The 23,485-nt window shown below is 48.0% G+C and overlaps 1 protein-coding gene across 6 annotated transcripts in view; it reads right to left on the minus strand.

Moving 5' to 3' along the window:
• LOC119383732 (mediator of RNA polymerase II transcription subunit 25) overlaps window positions 1-23,485 on the minus strand; it is a 137,374-nt gene that overhangs the window by 89,447 nt on the left and 24,442 nt on the right. For all 6 annotated transcript variants that reach the window (XM_037652010.2, XM_037652023.2, XM_037652026.2 and 3 more), the window contains exons 12-13: window positions 20,631-21,040; window positions 6,149-6,294 (exon numbers count right to left, since the gene is read on the minus strand). In XM_037652010.2, the coding sequence (XP_037507938.1) occupies window positions 6,149-6,294; window positions 20,631-21,040 (556 nt within the window). The remainder of the gene's footprint in view (window positions 1-6,148; window positions 6,295-20,630; window positions 21,041-23,485) is intronic.

The following is a 23,485-nucleotide window of genomic DNA, read 5'->3' on the forward strand; positions in this document are numbered from 1 at the left end:
GCTTGTTATACCGGCTTGTATGCTCTAAGTATAGTAAATTTTAAAACATAACACATCTTACAGGTTATCCCTAGCATTCTACCAAAAGCAAAGTCCTGCTACTATTCAAAGTTGCTTCCACTTCCTTTTAACTAAAAAAAGTCACAGTTTCGCCATAAGGGTGAAGCAATGAATGTGATAGCAAGAAAAGCGGCCCGTGATGGACACGCTGCAAATACCGCGCGTCCATCACTACCCGGATGCTACTACCGTGCGAGTCGACAGCGCAAGGGCAAGGTTCTCCCTGAGGAAATACTAGAAGAAGTGAGCGAGCTGGCCGATGCCTTTAAAGGGACACTAAAGGCAAATAACAATTTATGTCAGAGTGAAAGTCCAATGTATGACAACTTCTAAAACGGCAATATTATCAACAGCAGTGCCCTACTTACTGAGAAATTAAGCTAAATGTATCACATGATGAGCGCCACGAGTGGGACATTTTCGAAGTGATCCCGATGACGTATGGAAGTCGGCCTACAATAAATCACTAGTAATCAAACTAGCAGCAGTAAAAAAAGAACCTTCCGAGCATCAAAAGACATAATAAAATGCTGTTTGTTCGTTTCCGCTTGATTCATGAAAAAAAAAAAAACATCCGTGGCGTTGCCATGGGGAACGGCGCGCGTGGTTCAAAGGTTTCGTTTTCGCCGAACTGTGCCTCGCCCGTCTCAGTGGTAGTTTCGGGATCGCGTACTGCCCGCGTGTGTTTTGCGCGCTTGTGAAAGTCGCTCTGACAGAAAGTTCGACAAAATGCCGCATGAGCTTCGTCGCCCGACACCGCACTGCTGGTTTCCTCGCTGCTTTCGGGCTCGGGCTCGGGAGAGTCGCTGCCGAGGCTGCTATCGTAGTACGCAACGACGCTGGCACTACGAGCCCTCAGCAGCATACCGCGTTCATCGGGGCTCAAGTCGCTGAATTGGAGCCCAGCGTCGCGAGCCAATGTCTCGTTGTCAAGTTCTCCGTCCACATCCATTGCGGCGATTGCGGCAAGCTTCGATGGCTTCGATGGCCGTTGTTGCTACTGTGGGTCCCGCTACTTTCGCTCTCCTGCTAGTGTCAGCGGCCGTGCAGTAAAAGCGGGCAACGTTGGGCACGGCAGCAGTGACGTATGAGAGTCGTATTTTCAGGCGGGAGATTTGAAGCGCGCTAACGCGATGCGGACCACTAAAAACGTGATTTTATTTCAAAATAAGCACTTCCTTGGCACAAAAGCAGCACTACGAGGTTTCTGGACCGCTATTTCAACAATCAACGTCGACTTAATATTTGCCTTTAGTGTCCCTTTAAGTGCGCCCGGTGCGCCCCTAGCGCCATCTCGCTGGTAATGAAGAAACACTTATAAGCGCCTGCCGTCTCTAAGTACTGCGGTAAAGGGTGTGTATATAACGCTCGCCGTTAGCTACATGAAGGTTCTGCGTTTTGTGGCATAGTGGTTAGAGCCACGCGCTGCAGATTGAAAGGTCGCTGGTTCGATTCCGCGTTTCGGAAGCTTTCTTCAGAATTATTTTTCTTTGAGACTTTTATATATATATACATACTTATACATATACGCAGCATAACGGCGGTGACGGCGATGGCAAAAACCAGCCGAGACTGTCCATATAATTGCTATCGCAATAAAAGAATAACATTTGCACATGTCTTGTTTAAATAAAAAGAAAATATATTGTGTAGGTTAGGTGAGTCGTGACAAATATGGTAATTTTTCTTTATATGTGATATATACTACTCGAACAAACTTTTAAACTTAAAAAATGATGGATCGATGTGAGGGTAATATGTTCATTTAACCTTGAAGTGGGACTTTGCGGAAGTGCGAATTTTTCCTGGAAAGGTGTATTCACGGTACAGCACCCCACCACTGCAGTGAAACCACCTTTACAGGGGGGTTACATGCGGACTAATATACATCTACCGCATTTCCTCGCGTAATACATAAATGCACTTGCATAATAAACACACCTCCAAATTTAGTCGTTGAAATTTAGATTTTTTGTTTCTCCCGCGTTAAACGCACCCCCTACTTTCATCCACTGCAGTCCCGTGAACCGACACGCAGCGCCTCCTCGCCCGTAGATCTTTCTCTTTTTTTATTATGCCGACCCCCCTCGGCTCGCTTCCCCCCCTCCCCTCCGCCCACTGCTGCGCACCATTCTGCTTGCTTTTCTTTCTACCTATGCGCGGCACGTCCCTCTCATTTTGTACTTGTTTTTGAAGTATCCATGCACCACAGCAGGATTCACAAACAGTGTGAGTGTAGAGACATCGCGGCTCACAAGCACACAGCGAGCGAAGATCACGAAACTGCCCACGCCAGCCAACGGTCGCTTTCTGCAAGTACGAAACTTTAAGAAGCCGGCGGCGGGAGTGCATGGAGACAGCTTGCAGAAGATAGCGCCATCTACCACCGAAACGGCGGAGTTTCCGAGGCCAGATGGGACAGCCAATCAAAATGACGAGAGACAGTGACTCGTGTTCAAGCGTTCTAGCATTGTAGCCGACTTTTTTTGTTCTTGCCAGCCATTCCCACTCCGTTGTGAGGTCGTTTTTAGTCTGTTTTGCATTTTGCCGTGGACAATGGGCAAAATGTGAGCGACACGGCCGGTTTCAAGCTACAGGCTGTGGATTACGCTGTTAAGCACGGGATTTGTGCTGCTGGTAGGCATTTCAGAATTGACGGAGTCCGTGTGCGTTACTGGCGGAAATAGCACGACAAGCTGAGCACTACGAATAGGGAACAGCGCGCCTTTAAAGGACCGAAGACCGGAAAGTTTCCTGCTGTGGAAGAAGAGGTGTTAGAATATGTCCGGGACCTGCGAAAGGGAGGCTGTGTCGTTTTGCACAAAATGATCAGGACGCACGTGCGAGGCACAGCCAGGAAGCGTGGCCTCGCAACCACCACTTTCAAAGCGAGTACAGTTAAACCCGGATGTAACGAACCTGCATGTAACGAATTCCTGGATTTAACGAATTTTTTTCAATCCCTAATAGCATCCCCATAGAAGCCCATGTATTTGTGACCTCTTTGTAACGAAGGTGTTGCGGTAATTTACCTGAATGTAACGAACTTGCGACACTGATCATTTATTATTTTGAGTCGTAACATTACTAAAATCTTGTATACAACGCATAAGTTTTATAACACGAAAATTAATAATACACAGGTGCGGCTGCGGTTAGAACGCATACCATTGCAGCAGGCAAGTGCGTGCCGTGATGATGATACAAGCGTTGCTAGAATAGCTTGCGCCGCTTAGCGGCAAACAGAGTTTCCTCGTTGCAAAGCCTTCGAGATGGTAATGCGGCGCGCCATCTCGAAGGCCACGCTATGCAGCTTTTGCTTGCGAGTTGCGACGTCTGGTGGCGCTACTGTGCCAAACGGGTGAACGAAGCGGTGAGGCAGGTACGTCGTGTGTCCAGGCCTCTCAGCTGCTCTCGCTGTGACAATGAGCTCTGTGCCAAGAAAGCGCAAGGTTTTGTCTTTTGAAGAAAAGTTTGCGATTGTAAATGCGGTTTCCGCGGGGAGAAAAAGGACGTTGCTGCGCCATTTAATATCCTAGCCAGCTCCCTGTGGACCGTATTGAGTGCGAACGATCGCATCCGCGAGGCAGCGGAGTCGGGCACGGGCTTGAAGAAGAAAAGACTGAAGAAGTCAACGTACGCTGATGTGGACAAGGCCGTCTTCACCTGGTTTCTGGACACGTGGGCACGCAACGTGCCCATAAGTGGTGCAATCCTGCAGCAGAGAGCGAAGGATTTTGCGTCTATTCTTGGCCATGACAATTTCAAGGTAAGTAACGGCTGGCTGCAAGGGTTCAAGAGCCGGCACGGTGTCGTCGGTAGAGTGATTAGCGGCGAGTCCGCATCTGCTGACAGCGATGCCTCTGCCTCGTGGGTGGTCGAGAAGCTGCCTGGCATCTTCGACCGCTATGAGGCGGCGGACTTGTACAACGCCATGAAACGGCGTTGTTCTACCAGACGTTGCCGAATCGCACGCTGGAGCTTAAAAGGGCACGATTGTTGAGGCGGAAAGCAGAGCAAACTACGCGTCATGGTCTTGCTTTGTGCAAACAGTGACGGCAGGTGACAAAAGAATCCCATGTTGAAGAAATGTCGGATGTGGCACTTGTAGAAACTGTCCAAGATCGCATTGATGGTGAAGGTTCGTCAGAGGCAGATACATCGCCGTTGCCTACCGCGAAGGAGGTCTTGGATGCGCTGGACGTTCTGCGCCGTCACGTTGGCTCACAGGATGACGAGGCAGCATTGGATGAGTTGGTTTCTCTGAACCGCCGCGTGACGTCATCTTTGACGCGAAAGACACAAGCCAAAATAATGCAGTATTTTTGTGCTAAATAAATATTTGAGGTGAGTGGCACTGAACTGGCTTCCGCCGCGTCTTCGTTTGGTTTTCGCGATAGTTTCTTTAGTCTTTACTAAAAACTGCATGTAACGAAAACCTGGATAGAAAAGTTGTTTCCAAATAGTGTAGGCATATATTTACTGTGAAAGGTAAGCTACTCAACTTTTTTTTTTTACTGGATTTTTTGCTCATCCCGGAAACGTTTGTGTAAATTTACCCCGCATAATAAACGCAACCCCAACCTTGCTTCGGTTTTTCGGAACAAGAAAAGTGCGTTCATTACGCAAGTACATATGGTGTTTGTTCATTTCGAATACTTCAAAACTTCTGATAATTTAAATTCGAATCGAAGTGAATTTGAATACTGTAATATTCGTTTGAATATTTGAAGTGCTTGAATATTCACACAAGCCTAAAAGGAGCAAAAACAACGTTCGCGGACAACTGAAACAAGGTGGTGCAGTCTTCATCACCATCGTCATTAGCGCGAACCGTACGGTAAGATGGGCCCGTATTCTCAAACGATCGCAAAAGGCGATAGTATCGCGTTTGGTGACGTAGAATCTGATGCGTTCATTAACTGAAGAAACACCTGCCTGTGACATCATTGTTGCACTGGCCGTTGGTGTTACGAATGTCTCACAACACAGGAGTGAGCGTACCGTACGAGCGCAGAGTGACCCGAGTGCGGCGTTTTTGAGCGTATGCTGGCTTCTACACAGTGGCCATGCTTGGCTGTGGCTACTTGAAATATAAGACGTGTTGAAAGTGCTTTTAATGTTTCTTTGTGCAATTGTTTAATGCACAGTATAATATTTAAAGAATGCAACTTTGTGTGAAATGTATTTTCGTTGAGAGTTTAACACGGCGTACTTCAGCTGTAGTGTGCCGCTGCAGCGATATCATCTTAACATCTCAGCATGTTGCCGGCTCTCAATAAGCCACGAGAGCAACGCACGGTTCATGTTCTTGGGACGTTCAAACTGCGAAAAAACAGGCGCTAGCAAAGAACGAGTACTGATAACACCCCAAGGTAATGCTCGCTGAAAGCTTCAGCGCCAGAAATGCTGCGTACATCCAACGAAGATTGAATACTAGAAGCTACCGCCTACGTCACTGAAATGCTAGTCTTCACCACCGACGGTGATAAGGTGTGTTAGTTTATTCCAGGCATTGTAGGAGCGCCGTAGAGCACCGTCACGTCGACGGAAATACTAGATGGCGAACTCAATTTTCCTGTTTTGGTCAATAGCCAATCAGCGCGCACCAAAGGCGATACTTTTGCGATTGTCGCATTTTGAGAATACGGCCCATGGTAACAATGTTTCTGGTTAATTCGGGTTAGCACGTTTCGGGTGAGTCATGATGGGGGGTCTTGAGCTGCGGTCACATTGTGAACCATGTCACGATTGGCGAAAATTGAGGCTTTTACACTGCGCTGATGCAAAGTAAGTACAGAGTTTATGAAGTCATCAAGAAAATTAAAGTGTACTGATGTAATAGACGTTTGTCTATTGTTTTCTTGATACTTTCAATAATTCGGAATTCGGTTAATTCGGACAATTTTTTCTGGTCCCGTGAAATCCGAATAAACAAGCTTTTACTGTAGCTACAAAAATGCACTGGCACAGTCTGACAGCAGCTATGTGTGCTTATCTGAATGAGATGCAAGTCAGGCGATAAAGCAATGGGCTGCATGTGGCTGCCACTGTTGAGGAGAACAGAAGCATTAAAATGAGTACGCACACTTCGGGCTCGCCGTTGACAACGCTGGCAAAGATGCTGCACTGGAGAGTGTACACGTTCCGCGGGTTTCCTGGCATTTTGTCCTGGTACTCCACCTGGCCTTGCCACACCACTCGCCGTTCCTTCAGGCTCACAGCGGGACCCGCCTGCACACATGTAACGTAGTGGATAGGCAAACTGAGTGCAGTCAAAAATGACTGGTACACACCCATGACAATACAAAGCCAACAGGTGATGAAGCAAGGGGAAAATTTTCTGCTATTAATCTCGTTATAACCTCGTTACAACGGATCTGTTTACAACAGACATTCGGATATTACATACCAATTTGCGGCGTTATGCCAACCTGCGTATTTGTTCCATTGATCGAGTTTCGTTTACAACGGATTCTGGTACTACGGACATTCAGATATAATTGACTAAAATGTCAGGCCAGCAAGGTGGTCAGGACTCCTTTAGAGCGGACTTTTCTACCACGGACATACCAAATTCATTAACTTCCGACTTCAAGCATCGCTTAGCATACTTTCGGGACAGGAAAAGCGTGCCGCGGATATCGACGTACCGATTTAAGAACGAAGGCCGCCGACGATCTCCGGTCTGTCAATGATCAGCCATGCCTAGCTGTAGCGGCAAAAAATCGGCGCGCAGCGTGCTTAGTGTTGCGTTTGGGACGCTGACGCGCGAAATTGCTAACCGCTGCCACTGCTTCTCCGAGCGGTCGCTGCGCGGCGAGCTGGGGGGTCCGCTGCTGATGCGATTTGTTGCTTGCGACGAATCGCATTGCGGCTTCTTTGCATTCGCATGTCCGCTAGCGCGATGTTCTTGCCAGCAAAGTTCGGACTTGTCTCGTACATCGGCACCGTGAGCGGAGTTAGGCCTAGCGCCTAGCCACGACATCGACTAGAAAGCTCGGTTGCGATGTGCGTGGCCGCAGTGCCCGATGTTTCAAAGTACGTGATGCTCGATTGTGAGCACAAAGAGTTGTCCCGCGGTGGCCTTCGTCATAAGCTTCGAAGTGCTGAGAAGAACGCATCTGCGGTGTTCTACGCACGTATGCGATGTTCGCGACAAGTGCGGCGCGCTATCGTAATCTGATGATTGAGCTTCCGCTTGCAGCTGCCAAACAAAAGCGTTCTAAATTATCGTCGACCCGTGAACACAGAACGGGTGCGAACGCGTCACTAAGTAGCGCAATTTTCGACAGCCACAACTTCGCGACGCACAAGCAGCAGACGACGATCCCGAAGCGCGCATCACGGCAGGAGCCGCCAATCGGAGGCCTTGAATTGTACTTCAAACATGTGCTTTTTGTACGCTTGTTACTGGATGGAGGAGCTAGCTGAAACGGAGAGCTTGAACATGTAGAAATGCTCTTTACGACGAGCCCAAAATGGTGGCGCCCGGTTGCGCCGTTGCCGAGCTATAATTTTAAGAAACGCTGTTTTTTTTTGCTATTTCCGCAATTTTCGCCAAGTCGGCAGACGCAAAAAAAAAAATTTTTCATAGCACTCCTACGTAGTTTTCAGTGAAGATATTTTGGAATCAGATAGAAAATGGGCTACAGAAACTGAACATGTGATTTTCCAAAAATCACATTTTTTTTTTGGTCCCCCGTTAAAAATAAGACCATGTTTGTGACTCATGATTCTATCCGGTTACAACAGACCCATTCAGCATTTACATAAAAGTCTGTTGTAACAGTACTTGGATTTTACATACTCCCGTTACAACAGACCAAGATCCTCTTCACTGTGAAGGTCTGTTGTAATGAGGTTATACTGTAATGTAAAAGAAAATGAAAGTGGTTAAAAAAAAGTCAATGTTGTTGAGTGCTAAATCTACATTTCACATGCATGCCTTGGCATTCTACATTTCCATAAATGACAAATTCAGTAAAACCTCATTATAACGGCTATCAATACAACGAACTTCTCAATCTAATGAAGTATTTCAGTTTTTAGATGCGAAGTATCTTAAGGCGGAGCTCAATCCGGTGGTGGTGGTGGTGTGCGGCGTGACCACCCTTACTGCGCATGCGCATACCCTCCCCACACACCTCCTCTCCATTCCCCCTGTCCTCTACCCCTCTCCACTCACCCTCTCCCCTCCCCCTTTCCACTCTTCCTCTGAAACGCGGGCTAGACATGCCGAAATTCTCTCCTGCGCAACGCCGCGATGAGCTCGAGCGCATGCGCGTCCCCTCCCCTTCTCTCTCCTCTCCTACGCTGCCCCCTCTCGCCCGCCTGTCGACCGCGTTCCCTGCTCGCCCTGTGAGAATTAACGGCCAGGCTAGATGGAAGATACGACGCGCGTAGCGTCCCTCTTCGCGTTCCACGACGCAAGGTCGTAGCATGCCCAACGAACGCCAACGGAACGCGATCGTGCAAGTACTCCGGCTTCGCATCGGCTCATGGTCCCCTTTAGCGGGAGATGGTGTAATTTTATAATTTGATGCACATAGAACACAATACATTCTTAGTAGGGGTGAGCGAATATTGAAAATTTTGTATACAAATTGAATAAGCAGAAAACTTGTCCTCAAATATCAAATATATGTATGTAGTGCTAAAAGAGCATTGAAATGAAAATTTGCATCTTGTTTTTTTCTGTTGCAATAAGTAGTCAACAACTCCTTTATCACGGCTAGAAACATTGTTTGGTTGGTTGCACAATGGTTAATAATTTGGAGACGTTCTTATAGTGCCCGGTCACAGGAAGCACCGAGAGAAGCAGGACCAGGTTGGTTTTTCAAGGAGTGTGCGAGTATTCGAGTTTTGAATTCGAATTGACAATACCTAATCAAATAATTCAATTCGACTATCGAATAGCTAGAATTCAAAGTTTCGAATAATTCGACAGGATGAATACCTAAAACGCGACAAAGGCCAATGATGCAACTTCATTAGCATGGGGTGGCTAAAACTAACGCTAACGTTGTTACAGTAGGCCTTTCGTTAAAACTCTCACCGATATCCTGGTTCAAAAGCGAGTACAGGTTTATTCTAAAGGAGATTATGTCGTTTCTGCACGTAAAAAAAATGCATGAGAAAACTGTAAGCCCTTCGCAACTTCGCTTCCGAAATGAAGGCCTGGAATTGTTGCGCAGTTCGGTCGCGTATGTTGCAAACGCTGTAAAACGTCCCAACTTTGGCTCGCAAAACCCTCAGTGATTGGCTTCACTTGTGAAAATTTGTTCACGCTGCGCAGTCACCACTGCCACAATGCAGCACTCGTTTAGAAACTCGCATTGTTCCGATGAGTAGTTAAAACGCTGCTGTGATCAGGCATCCGAAGATTTTTGGGCCCGGAGCACTCATGACGATGAAGCACAACATTACCATTGTCAGATCAACCGTACTGTGCAGCCATAGGGGGGAAAAAAACTAGTTACCGTACCCCCTCTGCTAGCTGTTAGGAGTGCTGCTGCTGACTGGAATGGCGGCTCTTCTATCAACGTGTTTGCGCGCCCATAAAAGCTGGGAAAAAAAGAACAGCCTCCCAAACAAGCACATATTAAAGCTGTCACCACGCCGTAGCATAGGCATGGTGATAGTTCATTTCACTTCTTTGTTCCTTCTTTCAATTTTCAACAAAATCTTTTGTATTTGATATTTGATTCAATATCCTAGATCTTTGGCCAATATTCGGCACTATTTGATTCGAATTCGACTTAAGATGAAATTTTACTATTTGCGTGCACCCCCTATTTTCTTTTTGTGAACACAGCTGTCCAAGTGACCACTCAAAACAGTGGCACACATGGCAATGCATGCACGTGAGTGCCACATTGACAAGTGCGGCAGAGAGCACCTGCGAAGAGCATGGCAGCCAACATAAACTCATGACATAGATGGCTGCCGGTTGTTTACATTACCAGTGATGCTACCGAGGACTTCTCATTTGGAGCAGTTTTTGAAGCAGCAAAATTTCCGTCTTGGAGCACTTCGGCGCAGCAAAAGTTTTCACCTTGGAGCACTTTGGAGCAGATAATTTTGCACCTGGGAGCACTCTGGAGCAGCAAATTTTACATCCTGGAGCGCACTACAGAAGCATATTGCATTAACATTCAAGCCCCTGAATACAGTGATGCTACCGAGGACTTCTGATTTGGAGCAATTTTTGGAGCAGCAAAATTTCAGTTTTGGAGCACTTTGGAGGAGCAAAATTTTCATCTTGGAGCACTTTGGAGCAGATAATTTTGCATCTGGGAGCACTTTGGAGCAGCGAATTTTACATCCTGGAGTGCAATACAGAAGCATATTGCATTAACATTCAAGCACCTGAGCATTATTATGGGGCTCTTATGAAGGCTAGAAATATTTCGATTCATTGCAAATCTCATGGAAAAAATCATCTCAGGAGCATAGGCGTGCGCACAGGGGGGGGGGAGGGGGCAGAGGGGGGGCGGCCGCCCCCCCTAATCACCTAAGAGGGGGGATGCGCAAAATCTGCCCCGTACATTGACCCTTGCGATAGCAATTATATGGACACTCTCGGCGGATTTTTGCCGTCGCCGTTGCCGTAATTTGCCGTATAAAGTCCAAATTAATAACATCACCACGCGCATTCTAGCCGCGGGTAAAAGCTCGCGAGCGCTGGCGACGAACACGGCTGAAGCGGAGATTAAACTAGCCGGCCATCTGTCTCCGCCGCACGGACAGCGCATGAGATAACATCTTTCCGCGTGCGGCCTGCCGTCGATTGCTCATCAAACAGAGGAAACGCCCCGCCCGTCTTTCGTAAGGAGCATGAAGGGACGCCAGGGGAGCGGAAGGGGGGGGGGCGCATCGTTCGAAGAGCGCAGTCGCTTGCGCGCGCGCTATCTCGAGGCATCAGGAGACGGCTCGTAAACTTGCTGTGCTCTCAACGCTTACTTCACGTTTAGAGAACTCAGAGCAAGAAAACGCTTCGGTTCCTGGAGGGGCCATATTCCCTTAAACCAGCGTTTTGTTGAGTTACACGAGATCGGATCCAAAAGAGTTAGCTGCTAGTCTTACTTCGTTTCACAATACAATTTTTTGGTATCGCATTCATTGCTTCGCTTTTAAGCGAAACTGAGTTTTTTTAACCGTTAGCTATTGACCCCCGAAAGCGAGGGGCGGACGTGTAACATGGCGTAGCCGCTTCACTGTGGGCCCGCTACTGACAGCTGTGCCAAGGCGGTGGCATGATGCGAGCTTCGCGTCCGGGCCTTCAGGTGTCGCCTCCATCGAAACGACGACAGCGCACCGCCGGCAGCGGTAATCGAAACGCCATCTAAGCCTTTTTTTCGCCGATTTTATTTGTAAGACCAGGTCCACATGCACAAAAAAACCGTTTCTCATTATTTTATGCTGTTAGAAGCGTGTATAGCGCGAAGGCTGAAAAGATTTGAAAGTGACGCACTTTTGTGGCAGCGCAAACCAGCGCAAACCAGAAAACAGAAGTCACGCCGCACTGGTGGCCGTGAAAGGGACGCGGATATGTTCATATCAGTTACAGACAGTTTGCTGAATAACTGTGAACGAAGTGGTGCGACATCTTGAGCAGCAGAAGTGCAGGGACTTTAGCGGTATACCTTTCTTATACCAGCGAAGGCTTCGTGCAGTTGGATCTATTTATCATCCAACACTGGACAGCTTCTGTGCTCCGGACATCTGTGGTGGGGCTATGCGTAGTACGTACCTTCTTTGCATATAAACACTTATGCATGCATGTTATTCGCTGGTATACATGCTAAAACGCTACTTACGTGTCCTTCATTTTGTGTAACCATCGATGCAGTCGCAATAAAATAACTTATTGCAGCAAGTTTGTGTGATCAGCGTTGTCATTTCTCTCGGCCTGTATGCGGCAGCACTGCCCTACTAAAGTATGCAAGATACTTGTGAGTACCTAATGAGTAAGTGACTGTAGTGTACATTATGGAAACGAGAAAAATTCAGGTAGGGTGGAGAGGGGGCTGCCGGAGCGAGTGGGGGGCAGCGGCGACGTAGAAGCAGACGACGATGGCATCGTCTGCTATGCGGAACGCCAGGCGCCATATCAAAACGCCCTTGTGCGTTTGAAACATATTTCATTTTATACACAGCTATAAAATCTACAAACAATATTCGTAGTTCTTAAAACTAACTTGCATGTGAAAGATGCTAAAAGCTTTTTCTGTTGAGAGCAAGATAACATTTTGAATTGTTTTTGCAACTACCGTTAGAATTCAGACGGCGCTACCATCGTGTCCAAATATTCGTCCCCATTGGCTCTATGGACATGTCATTCGCTTGGCTGCGCATTTGCGGCTGCTCCGACCAGGAGATATGATTTTACTAATGAGATGACATGTTTAAAAAAGCAAGCAAAAAATTCGAATTGGAACCCTAGCACGTGAGCTCGAGAAAGGGCAGGGCCTTTTAGGGGGTATTTACCGCAGAGTGATTACAAACTCGGACGTGCTGGCGGAAGGAATTACGAAAAAGCTGTTCTGGATGAAGATCCATGGATAAAGTATATCTGAGGAAAAGTGTCAACGCGTTTCCACCGTTCGCGTACTTTTCCATAAACGCGAAGCAAGGAAAATTCGATATTGTCCCATATATCTACTGCGAGCGATCCCAGATTTCATTCCGCGATGTCCGGAAACAGAAGTGACAGACATTTTAGCGGCACTCATGTAGTTATTACTGAACACTGCTTTCCTTACGTGCCGTGCGATGCTTGAAACGAGCTATCAGCAGTGTTTCTAGAACAGACGACGTCCGCCGACGAATCTCCGTCGCACTTTCTCGCTACCGATAGGCCTAGACGTCACGAGCCTCTGCGGAGAGCGCGTTTTGCTGTCGAGCCGACTTGCAGAACAGAAGCTGCGTAGGCACCGTGCATGGCATCCTGGCTTACTCGGAACGCACGCGCGAGCGCTATGTATTCAGCGGAATAATTCTTGGTCCATGATTGCGACTTTATTGGCAGCCCCAAGATCGAGCTTCACATGTTCTGACGCGCCGGCGGTGCGATTGCCGGTGATAGACGCCCCCAAACCCAAGACTTTGGCGCAGTTTGGCGCAAATTTCGTCGATATTATCAGGATGGCGCAGTAAATACAATTTGGCGCACTTTGGCGCAGTTGGCGCAGGAGTGGAATCACTGCTGAATATTATTATAGGGCTCTTATGAAGGCTAGTAATATTTCGATTAATTGCAAATCTCATGGAAAAAATCATCTCAGGAGAACTTCATACTTCATTCGCTAAGGAAAAAATAAGGGCTCATGCATTTGAGTGTTCTGGATTAACCTCCTCGGTGATTATTTTCGACACTAACAAATAAACAGAATGCCGGATCAATAAAATTGCATTTTATGAAATAACACTCTAAATACATCAATGCGGTTATCAGCAGACGTGGTAGACAAACGCCGCGATGTAAAGCAATGCCTCAATGCCAAAGAGCCACACTGTCCCTAATGCATTCCCCTAAGAAAACTCCAAGGCGAAAGCCAGGTTCTTTTTCTCCTCTATCGACGGGTAGATCCTCCTCCTCGCTCTTTGCAAGCTTTCTGCACCTCACCTGGTTTTGCGCTAGCTCCATGATCGGCGCACCGATCACGGAAGCAGTGTAAAGTGACGATGTCATGTGATGACGTCATCACGTGACATCATGATATATGACGCCATGGTGACGTCACACGTTTTGACGATCTGTGACGTGACGATGACGCCATCACATGATGATTATTTTTTGCATCAATCGATTGACGCCGCCGACAGTCAATTTTCGTGTTTGATAAAGCATCTAAGGCTTTCGCATTAATATTGCGTATTGAACGTCAACAGCCTGGCCGTTAACAAGCTCGCCTTACATACCAAACTGTCTTCCACCATGTCACCTCTGTGCCATGCGCGAAACAGCTTCGCTTCCACTTCACAAAGTGAAATGGCTGCTAAATTTTTTTAAAATTTTTATTGTGATAGCAATTATATGGACACTCTCGGCGGATTTTTGCCGTTGCCATTGCTGTAACTTTCCGTATAAAGTCCAAATTAACAACATCACCATGCGCATTCTAGCCGCGGGTAAAAGCTCGCGAGCGCTGGCAACGAACGCGGCTGAAGCGCAGATTAAACTAGCCAGCCGTCTGTCTCTGTCGCATGGACAGCGCATGAGATAACATCTTCCCGCGTGCGGGCTTGCCCCGTCTTTCGTAAGGAGCACGAAGGGGAGCCAGGGGAGCAGAGGTGGGGGGGAGAGGGGACCCCATCGTTCCAAAGGCGCAGTCGCTCGCGCGCGCTATCTCGACGCATCAGGAGACTGTTCATAAACTTGCTGTGCTCTCTCTCAACGCTTACTTCGCGTTTAGAGAACTCAGAGCACGAAAACGCTTCGGTTCCTGGAGCGACCGTATTTTCTTAAATCTGCCTTCTGTTGAGTTACGCGAGATCGGATCCAAAAGAGTTAGCTGCTAGCCTTACTTCGTTTAACAATACAATTTGTTGGTATTGCATTCATTGCTTCGCCCTTAAGCGAAACTGAGTTTTAGATGAGAAGTACCTTATAGCAGAGCTCAAACCAGGTGTGGTGGTGGTGTGCGCCGTGACCACCCTTACTGCACATGCGCAGACCCCCCCACTCCCCCTTCACTACTTCCCCTCTCTCCTCCCCACTCCCCCTCTGAAACGCGGGTTCGACATGCCGAAACGCTGCTTCGCATTGCCTCATGGTCCCCTTTAGCAGTAGGTGGTGTGCCCCTCTCCTGCGCAATGCCACGATGAGCGCCAGCGCATGCGCGTACCTCCCCCTCTGTCCCTCTCCTACGCTCCCCCATTCGCGCGCCTGACGACCGCGTTCCCCGCTCGCCCTGTGAGAATTAACGGCAACGCTGGAAGGAAGACACTACGTGCGTAGCGTTCCTCTTCGCGTTCCACAACGCGAGGTCGGTAGCATGCCCAACAAACGCCAACGGAACGCGATCGTGCAAGTGCTCCGGCTTCGCATCGCCTCATGCTCCTATTTAGCGGAAGATGGTGTAATTTTTTTTTAACCGTCAGCATTTGACCCTCGAAAGCGAGGGCCGGACGTGTAACATGGAATAGCCGCTTCACTGTGGGCCGTCAGCGACGGGCCCGCTACTGACAGCTGCACATTTGCCGCTGCTCCGACCAGGAGATATGCTTTTATTCATTAGATTACATTTTTAAAAAAGTAAGCACAAATTCGAATTGGAACCCTAGCACGTGAGCTCGAAAGGGCAGGGCCTTTAGGGGGTATTTACCGCAGAGTGATTACAAACTCGGATGTGCTGGTGGAAGGAATTACGAAAGCGCTCTTCTGGACGGTGATCCATGGATAAAGTATATCTGAGGAAAAGTGTCAACGCGTTCCCACCGTTCGCGTGCTCTTCCATAAACGCGAAGCAAGGACAATTCGATATTGTTCCATATATCTACTGCTAGCGATGTCCAGAAACAGAAGTGACAGACATTTTAGCGGCACGCATGTAGTTATTACTGAACATTGCTTTCCTTGCGTGCCGTGCGACGCTTGGAACGAGCTATCAGCAGCGTTTCTGGAACAGACGACGTCCGCTGATGAATCGCCGTCGCGCTTTCTCGCTACCGATAGGCCTAGACGTCACGAGCCTCTGCGGAGAGCGCGTTTTGCTGTCCAGCCAACTTGCAGAACAAAGCTGCGTCGGCACCGTGCATGGCATCGTGGCTTACTCGGGACGCACGCGCGAGCGCTATTTATTCAGCAGAATAATTCTTGGTCCATGGTTGCGACTTTGGCAGCCCCAAGATCAAGCTGCACATGTTCTGACGCGCCGGCGGTGCGATTGCCGGTGAAAGACGTCTACAAACGCGAGAATTTGGCGCAGTTTGGCGCAATTTTCGTCGATATTATCAGGATGGCGCAGTAAATACGATTTGGCGCACTTTGGCGCAGTTGGCGCAGGAGTGGAATCACTGCATTACAGCCAAGTTGGTGTCGATGTCGCAAGGAGCTCCGTTTTGCACTCAGTTGCACGGCATACAGTCCCCGAGTGATTTTTCGGACTCCAGAAATGCGGACTTCATAAATGCATTGTCAAGGTTCTTCTATCAAAGGAGATTATCAAAGAACCTTGATTATCGTCAAGGTACTTCTATCAACGGAGATAGAACTAATCCATTTTCGCGACCGATTTTTCGGATGAATTTACACCCTAAAGTTAGATTTTTTAGACTAAATCGCTCATTTCGAGCCATGCCGCTTGATTATGAAAGCCGTTATGTTCGATTTCCCGCTGGCTTGGTTAAGTTTGGCTTCCAGTGGCCTGTTGTGCAGCCTCCAAGACTGGGAGCGCGTACAATCTTCGAGTTTTGGAGGCCATGCCCACTCTTCCTCCGCTGACAAAACGCTTTAGGGGACACTACTTTTTCTTTTTCAGTCAGCCTTATTGTCATCGTTACTACGTGTGTAATTTTTTTTTATGGCGTTTTTGGCGTTTGTTTTCTGTGAAGTCATTCCGCACGTGGACGTGTTGGTGGTGTGTAAAGTGTGTTTTTAAGACGTGCGTGTCAGATTTTCTCTGCCGTTGCGGTTGCTAAGTGGTTGCGGTGCTCGGCTGCTGACCTGAAACACATGGGTTCGATTGCGGTCGCGGTGGTAGCGTTTTAATGGAGACAAAATGCTGGAGGCCCGCGTTTGCGTGTGCAGGTTAAAGAACCCCTGCCTTCCACTGCCGCGTCATTAAGGGGGGACGCGGAGATCAAATCGCGAAAATAGCCCAAAAATCAGTTTTTGGAAAACACTCCTTGTCTTTTATTTACGCAGTATCCAAACGATTACGCTGAAAACGCACTCTAAGTGCCCCAAAAAAATAATTTTGTAAGTGACGTCGGTGAAAAAGAAGTCCAAAATCGCGCTAAAACGGCGCAATTCACGGCGTCGTATCTAGTCTATCCTGCCACCAAGCGCCGCCATCTTGACATCGTTTCAAAGCTCAAAGTTCCGCCTTTCCATTCTTGCCTTCGCGCTTACGATCACCGCACAGAAAAAACGAAAACAACAAAAAAATTGGAGGGCGTTCTCACGAACCTTGCAATGTACGTGGCGCTTCTATTGGCGGAGCGCCCGACACCGTTGAGAGGCGCTTTTCTATTGGTTGTTGCTACGGCGACAGCTGCCGTGTTTACGAGCAGAGTGCTCACTGCTTGATCACTCCGCGGCCATAAGCACATGAATCGCCGCTGTTCGAAAAGTGACGCGTGTACGGGAGGCAAAGTGCAAGCCTCTTTAGTTTCGTACGGAGGAAAACGGGGGACAGTATCGCATGGATCGGGCAAGCCAGTGATCAGGTTGGGGCGTACCGACTGGGTTGTCGGCACGTCGTGTCATCCCTTGCCGGGACGGTAATAAAGTGACAGCTATGTAAACCATAGCGTTTTATCATCAAAACACTTACTACGTATCAGATAACGCCCAAGTGCCGCTTTACCGGCTTTACTTCGGAGATGATCTGCCGACGCTTGCTCTCGCGCCGCGCTGCTGAGACCTGAGCTTTCGTGCACGCGCGTTCCTGGTCCCATTTCGTGAAAACGGGCATCTAATGTCCCCACTAGTGGAAGAGAATTCTCGTTTGACTTCGAAAAGTTAATAATGTGAGCAAACGAAGTCGCCGTCAGCTTCGGACTGCCGAGAAGGTGTCCGCTCTGCGGCGCGATTTATCGTACAAGAAAATGAATCTTTAGGCGTAAGTAGTTGACAGGGGCGATTGCAAAGCTTCATCAAACTATTACACCACTATTTAGGCCGCCTCACAACACGTTTCGTGGCCGTAGCGATACAATTCAACATGTCCAAATGTTTACATGCAGCCTCTTGCACTAGTGATCCAGGGGGCTGCACAAAAGCGTCTGCGGTAAATGATAGAGGGTAATAAACTTCCTAATTCAGGCCAAATTAAGTAGAGGCCCAAAAGATTGCCTTCTGGCAAGGACACCAATTATTACTGTCCTGGCTCACTTTAGCATAGGGTCAACTGAAACCAAAACTTTGTCCATTTTCTCAAAAGAGTGTTTTGTGCCTGCCACTTCGCTTGTGGAAAGCATAGCACAACTATGGCTACACTGATTTTCATGCTGTTTGTTTTATAGTAATCCATAGACTGTGCTATACTTCAACACATGCTTGGAATTTTTGTTTAGGCTTTAATTCTTTTCTGATTTCATAATTACTGCATGATGCGATTAGCTGAGACAAAGGCATTTGCATGTAATGTTCCGCAGAAAATTATTATGGCCGTAAAAGAGATCTAAACGTGTCATTAAGTAGAAAGAGTATGTGAGCAAGGATACAAAGTATTTCCAACCTCCTAGAATGTTTGTCACTGTGCCAGGCTTTCCACAAGCAAGGAACTTGTGAATTTTTGTAAAATAAAAACTAGTAAAGATATCTTTATGAAATTTTGAATTTGCCGTTTTAGGATGATTTGTAGTGTTCGTGCCAAATTTCATCAACCTAGACTAGAAACTAAAAAGTTACAAACGATCCCCGCGTCCCCCCTTAAATCCCACAAACCTACCAACCGAGACGTGTGCATCTTTTTATGTCCGGCTTCGAATTTTGTGTGCTTGGTGCCATGGGGCTATCTCCTGTGCCGCCCGCAACGGTCGGCGACAGCCCTGTAGCTCAAATACAATGACGTCCCTGCAGCTCAAATACAATGAAATCTGCTCGCCCCCAAGCACAGCATGAAGCAGGGCATTATTGGAGATTTTTTTTAGACTGCTCTAACCTAAATAAACTTAACTTTCATGCCTTAACAACTTTGTTAGACTGTTCGATTTTTCAGGCTATATTGCAGTCTCTGCGAGCTCTGGAAAATCGGTTAGCTGTACACCTTAAGACTGATTTTAACTAAGACATTTTTCACGGTTCTGTGAAATTCAAATGAGTGAGGTTTCACTATACAGTCGAACTCACTTATAACGATCCCAGGTATAACGATCTATCGGTTATAACGACCATATTTCGGTGCACTCACGATTTTCCTATGCTACCCATTGAAATTGCGTCCACATATAGCGAACATTTTTCAAAGCCTCCTACTTTTACAACGAACACTTCAAACACAGTCGCGGTAAAAATATGGCGTATACGAAGCGAAAAAAAGTTAAAGTAGGCCTTCTAAGTATGAGAGGCACGCGCTCGCGTGCCCCGGTCCAGTTTACTCGTGACGAAGATACCAGAGATCCGCGAGCACCCTTGCTGCTTTCGGACGCTACGAGCGAGGTCGCTCGCTTTCCAGTCGTTTCTTCAGTGGCAGAATGGCAGTGGGGAATAAAGAAAAAAGAAACAAAGAAATAGTAGGCAGCATGAAGCCTTGCAGTCAGCTTTCACACGGCAACCTTTCCTGGCGCCGTTCTCTGCAGCTACGGCCGCCTGGGATGAACCTATGCCTTGGAACGCAAGAAGCCATAAAATGCAATAAGCAATGACCGCGATAACTTTTCGGCGCTTAAATGTTCAATGCGTCAACGTCACAATGTGCCGCAAAATGTCTTTCATCTTTTTGGTAACGGCAGAGACCGGCCGATCAATGATTACGACTTCCGCGCGATTGCGGCGATTCCTTCATGGATAAGCATCAGAAGAGAGCGAAGGCGATGTGCCAGTCGGCGATGAACGTGCCATTACGATTTATCGTCGGCAACCTTATCACACTCATCTGCAGCTATCGGCTCGGCTGCACATGTGGCGTAAACTGTTCGGGGTGACGGCGGTACAAGCAGTACAAGCGCGCGATGCCATTGCCGTTCGAAAGTTCGCCGCCGCCGCGCTGCGCAAGATAAAGTGCGCGTCGCTTCATGTAAATGAAACTAGCTCGCTGGTGTTGAGCAACACGGGCACCGAGAAACGTTGATGCACTTACAGCGAGCGTATACAGCGTGTTTAATTAGGCGGCAACCCAAGCGCGCCGCGCCTATCGTGCAGGGCCGTCAGAGCATCGCGGAGACGTAGAGTGCGCGTTGCTTGCAAAATGCTTGTCTTCGCCATGTTGAACGAACAGGCCGCTCGCCACACCCGCGCACGGTCCGAAGTGAAGTGGGCACAAAGAGCGCACAAATGCGTGCACAAATGCAAGCGGCCGGGCAGTGATGGCGTGTGCCGAGTAGGCGACGTGCCAGGGATGATCGGTTCCACGTAGCGGTACCGCGGTTCATTGAAACGGTGTCGGTTCACTGCAAAGGCGGTTTAATTCACTCGTGCACGCAGCCGGCCTCGCTTCACAACGCGAAAAGGCCTAACTTCTCACTGGAGGAGTTGTTAACACTTTTCAATAAAAACGCGCAGAAAAAAAAAAAAGCGGCTTGGTCGCTAAATGAATGTTTTTGAAGGCGAGTCCATTTATAACGAACTACTGATATAACGACCAGTTTTCGCGGCACTTTCGAGTTCGTTATAAACGGGTTCGACTGCAGTGTCAAAGTTAGGCGTCACTGCACTCGTGTTGTTTTGTGCGACTCACCCCGGGTGGTGGCTGCTGCTGTTGCTGCTGGGGCTGCATGCCTTGCGGGGGTCCACCACCTCCCATCATGGGTGGCCCTTGGGGCTGCTGCTGGGGCGGGCCCTTGGGCTGCTGTTGTTGTTGCTGCTGCTGCTGTTGCTGTTGAGCCTGCTGCTGCTGTTGCTGTTGGGCCTGCTGCTGTGCAAGAGGGGGTCCGGGTGGGAACTGGCTCCCCGGGGGTCCCCCCTGGGGCATCTGGCTCAGCTGCGCAGCCAGGGTGCTGGGTGGAGGAGCGGCCGGTCCAGTCGGGGGCATTCCCTGCTGGGACACCTGCGCACCAGCCCCTACCAGGGGGTTGCCCCCTTGGCCCACCACTCCAGGAGGGCCACCTCCTGGAGGCACGCCCATTCGCATGGACGGACCCCTGAAGCCTGTGGGACAAAAATGAGTAGCAAGAATGAATGAACAAGCAAAAACACATACTGAATGGAACCCCATAATGATGCACACCCTGCTACAAATAAAATAATATGTTTGCAGCATCAGTATAGAATGCAAATCTGGTAATAAAGTGAGCCCAATGTAAAATGCTGGCTTCGTACACTATTTCAGTGCAAACAAGCCAGTGGTCTAGCTGGGTTGTGCACGTGGTGCTGGCATTTTTGCTACATTAAGCGCTGTCCCTTTCAGTGACACCATGTCATCTCATATGCGCCATATTTGTGCACAGTCTGCAGCAAAAACCATCATCTGCAAATGCATTACACCCTTGCAAGTCCACACTTGCACTGTGAAAACTGTCTAGTCATGCTACTACAGACGATCACTTGAGCATATGTTGCTGATGGTGCAAAGGCTGCACACGCACAGATAACCAGAACCATTAAAAATACAGTGCTGATGCAATGCGCACACTGTGACGTTTGTGAAAAGAAGTGGTCAATTAAACCAAATACAATGCACACAATTGCATTTATATCCATACTATGCAATGTACAGTAATACCTCATTAACTCGAACTCTCATATCTCGAAAAATCGGCTAAATCGAAATTTTCCGCGGTACCGAACGTATTTATTGACCTTTATTTCAAAGTATTTCCATGCCCACTTTCGGTTATCTTGAACTCTTGAGCGAGAGTGGAACAAAAACTTCACCGACCAACCATTTCACAAGGTTCATGTGAGGCTGCCGCACTTATGACAAAGCGGACACTGTTCCCGAATGTGAAGTCGGAACCTAGCGGCATAACAACTTTGTCAAGCAACCCTGTGTCCTAGATGTGCACAGACGTCATCACTATAGATGTGCACAGAGACAGAGGTAGGCCCTGCAAAATAGCATGGTTTGTACACTTCGTTTTGTTTACCGTCAGATATGTGATTTCAGTATTGTTTATTTACGCAAGGCACGTCGCGCGAATTTTTTCGTCCGCCATGTGATGTGGTGACAAAGCAAAGCAAGTCACTGATGTTGCAAAGAAAGGTAGCCCTAATCAAAGAAGTGGATTCGAGGCTCGAAGTTTCTGGACGTCAGAACGGTACTGACTGTGTGGCTGCATCGTGTGAGAAGAATCAGCCTTCCAGTCACAACATTGCTAAAGAAGGCCGATTCTCTGGACTTAGTGGTGGGCTACACTGACGTCACCTGCGGCATCAGCTGGTATGACCATTTCCTTATTAAGCGAAACAATGTGGCGCCACACACAGTGATCACGGCAGTGTCGTCACAGCTACTCAAGGGGCGACGACATCAGCCGAACAAGAAAGAGGCTTCGCTTGATGCAAAATAAAGTTGAGTGCAGCGACGAGGGCAATCGCCACATGCGATGTGTTAAGCAACTCGAGAAAGCTTTGCTAGGTGCAAGTGCTACTGACAGGCAGACCCGCCTTAGTCGGTCTTTCTGCACTAAATAAAAAGGCAGTGCCAAAAAACACAGCTGGTTGATTGTTCTGGTATGTCATTATTTTTCTTTAAAACCTTTACAAAGAGCCAGTTAGGCACTCCTGTTAAGAAACTGGTCAGTAGTGATGACGTTTTTAGATAGAACTGGACTTGTCAATGGAATTTGTGCAACTTTGATTATCTCGAAATTTTTTCTGGTTCTTACTACAGTGGAACCCCGATTATACGACTTTGAGGGGACCACGCAAAACCGTCATATAATCCGGGCATCGCATAATCGAAAAACTAAAAATATTGGCAGTGGCAGTCAGCTTTGCCCAAAAAAGGGGAACAGACCACCTCAATAGCCCATGACAAGACCCTGAGGTTCTCCAAGGACGGTAGATTAAATTATTTTTGAAAATGGCAGCTAATAGCAGCATTACTTAGGTAGTTAAATGAGGTGTGAGTGAGTCGTTACCCTTAACTTTAAGATATCGAATCCTACGCGCATCTTTCTCCCAACAAATCGAGTCTGAGAAGTGCCTGCACGTGAAAACGATACCGAAACCGCATAGACAACAGCCTCCCGTCAGAAGAGTCAGACACAGTGTCATCGCCATCACATATGGTGACGGAGCACGAGTTTGCGTCGGATGCCTTCGTGCGCGACTGAGGTGTGCGCATCATATCTGTTCCCTTGTGAAGTGCAACTGGTGAAGTCCCGCTGTTGTTACGAATGTCCACGTCAAGCGAAAGTTATTTTGCACTGTAAAAATAGCTGCGTCACGTCCTTTCGTGTGCTCAACGACTGTGACTGCGAGTGCCGCAAACAAAGGCAGATCAGCTGTATGTCGACCAGGAAGTTTCCATGGACTGAAAACGTGAAAATATCCGGATCTCAAAGATGAGCTTTACGGCCAGTTGGAGCTTCTCCGTGTACTAGAGAGAGCTTGTCTAGGTAACGACCCTGGATACGCATGCGATCGAGG

Source organism: Rhipicephalus sanguineus, chromosome 2 (assembly GCF_013339695.2).
Source record: "Rhipicephalus sanguineus isolate Rsan-2018 chromosome 2, BIME_Rsan_1.4, whole genome shotgun sequence".
NCBI lineage: Eukaryota > Metazoa > Arthropoda > Arachnida > Ixodida > Ixodidae > Rhipicephalus > Rhipicephalus sanguineus.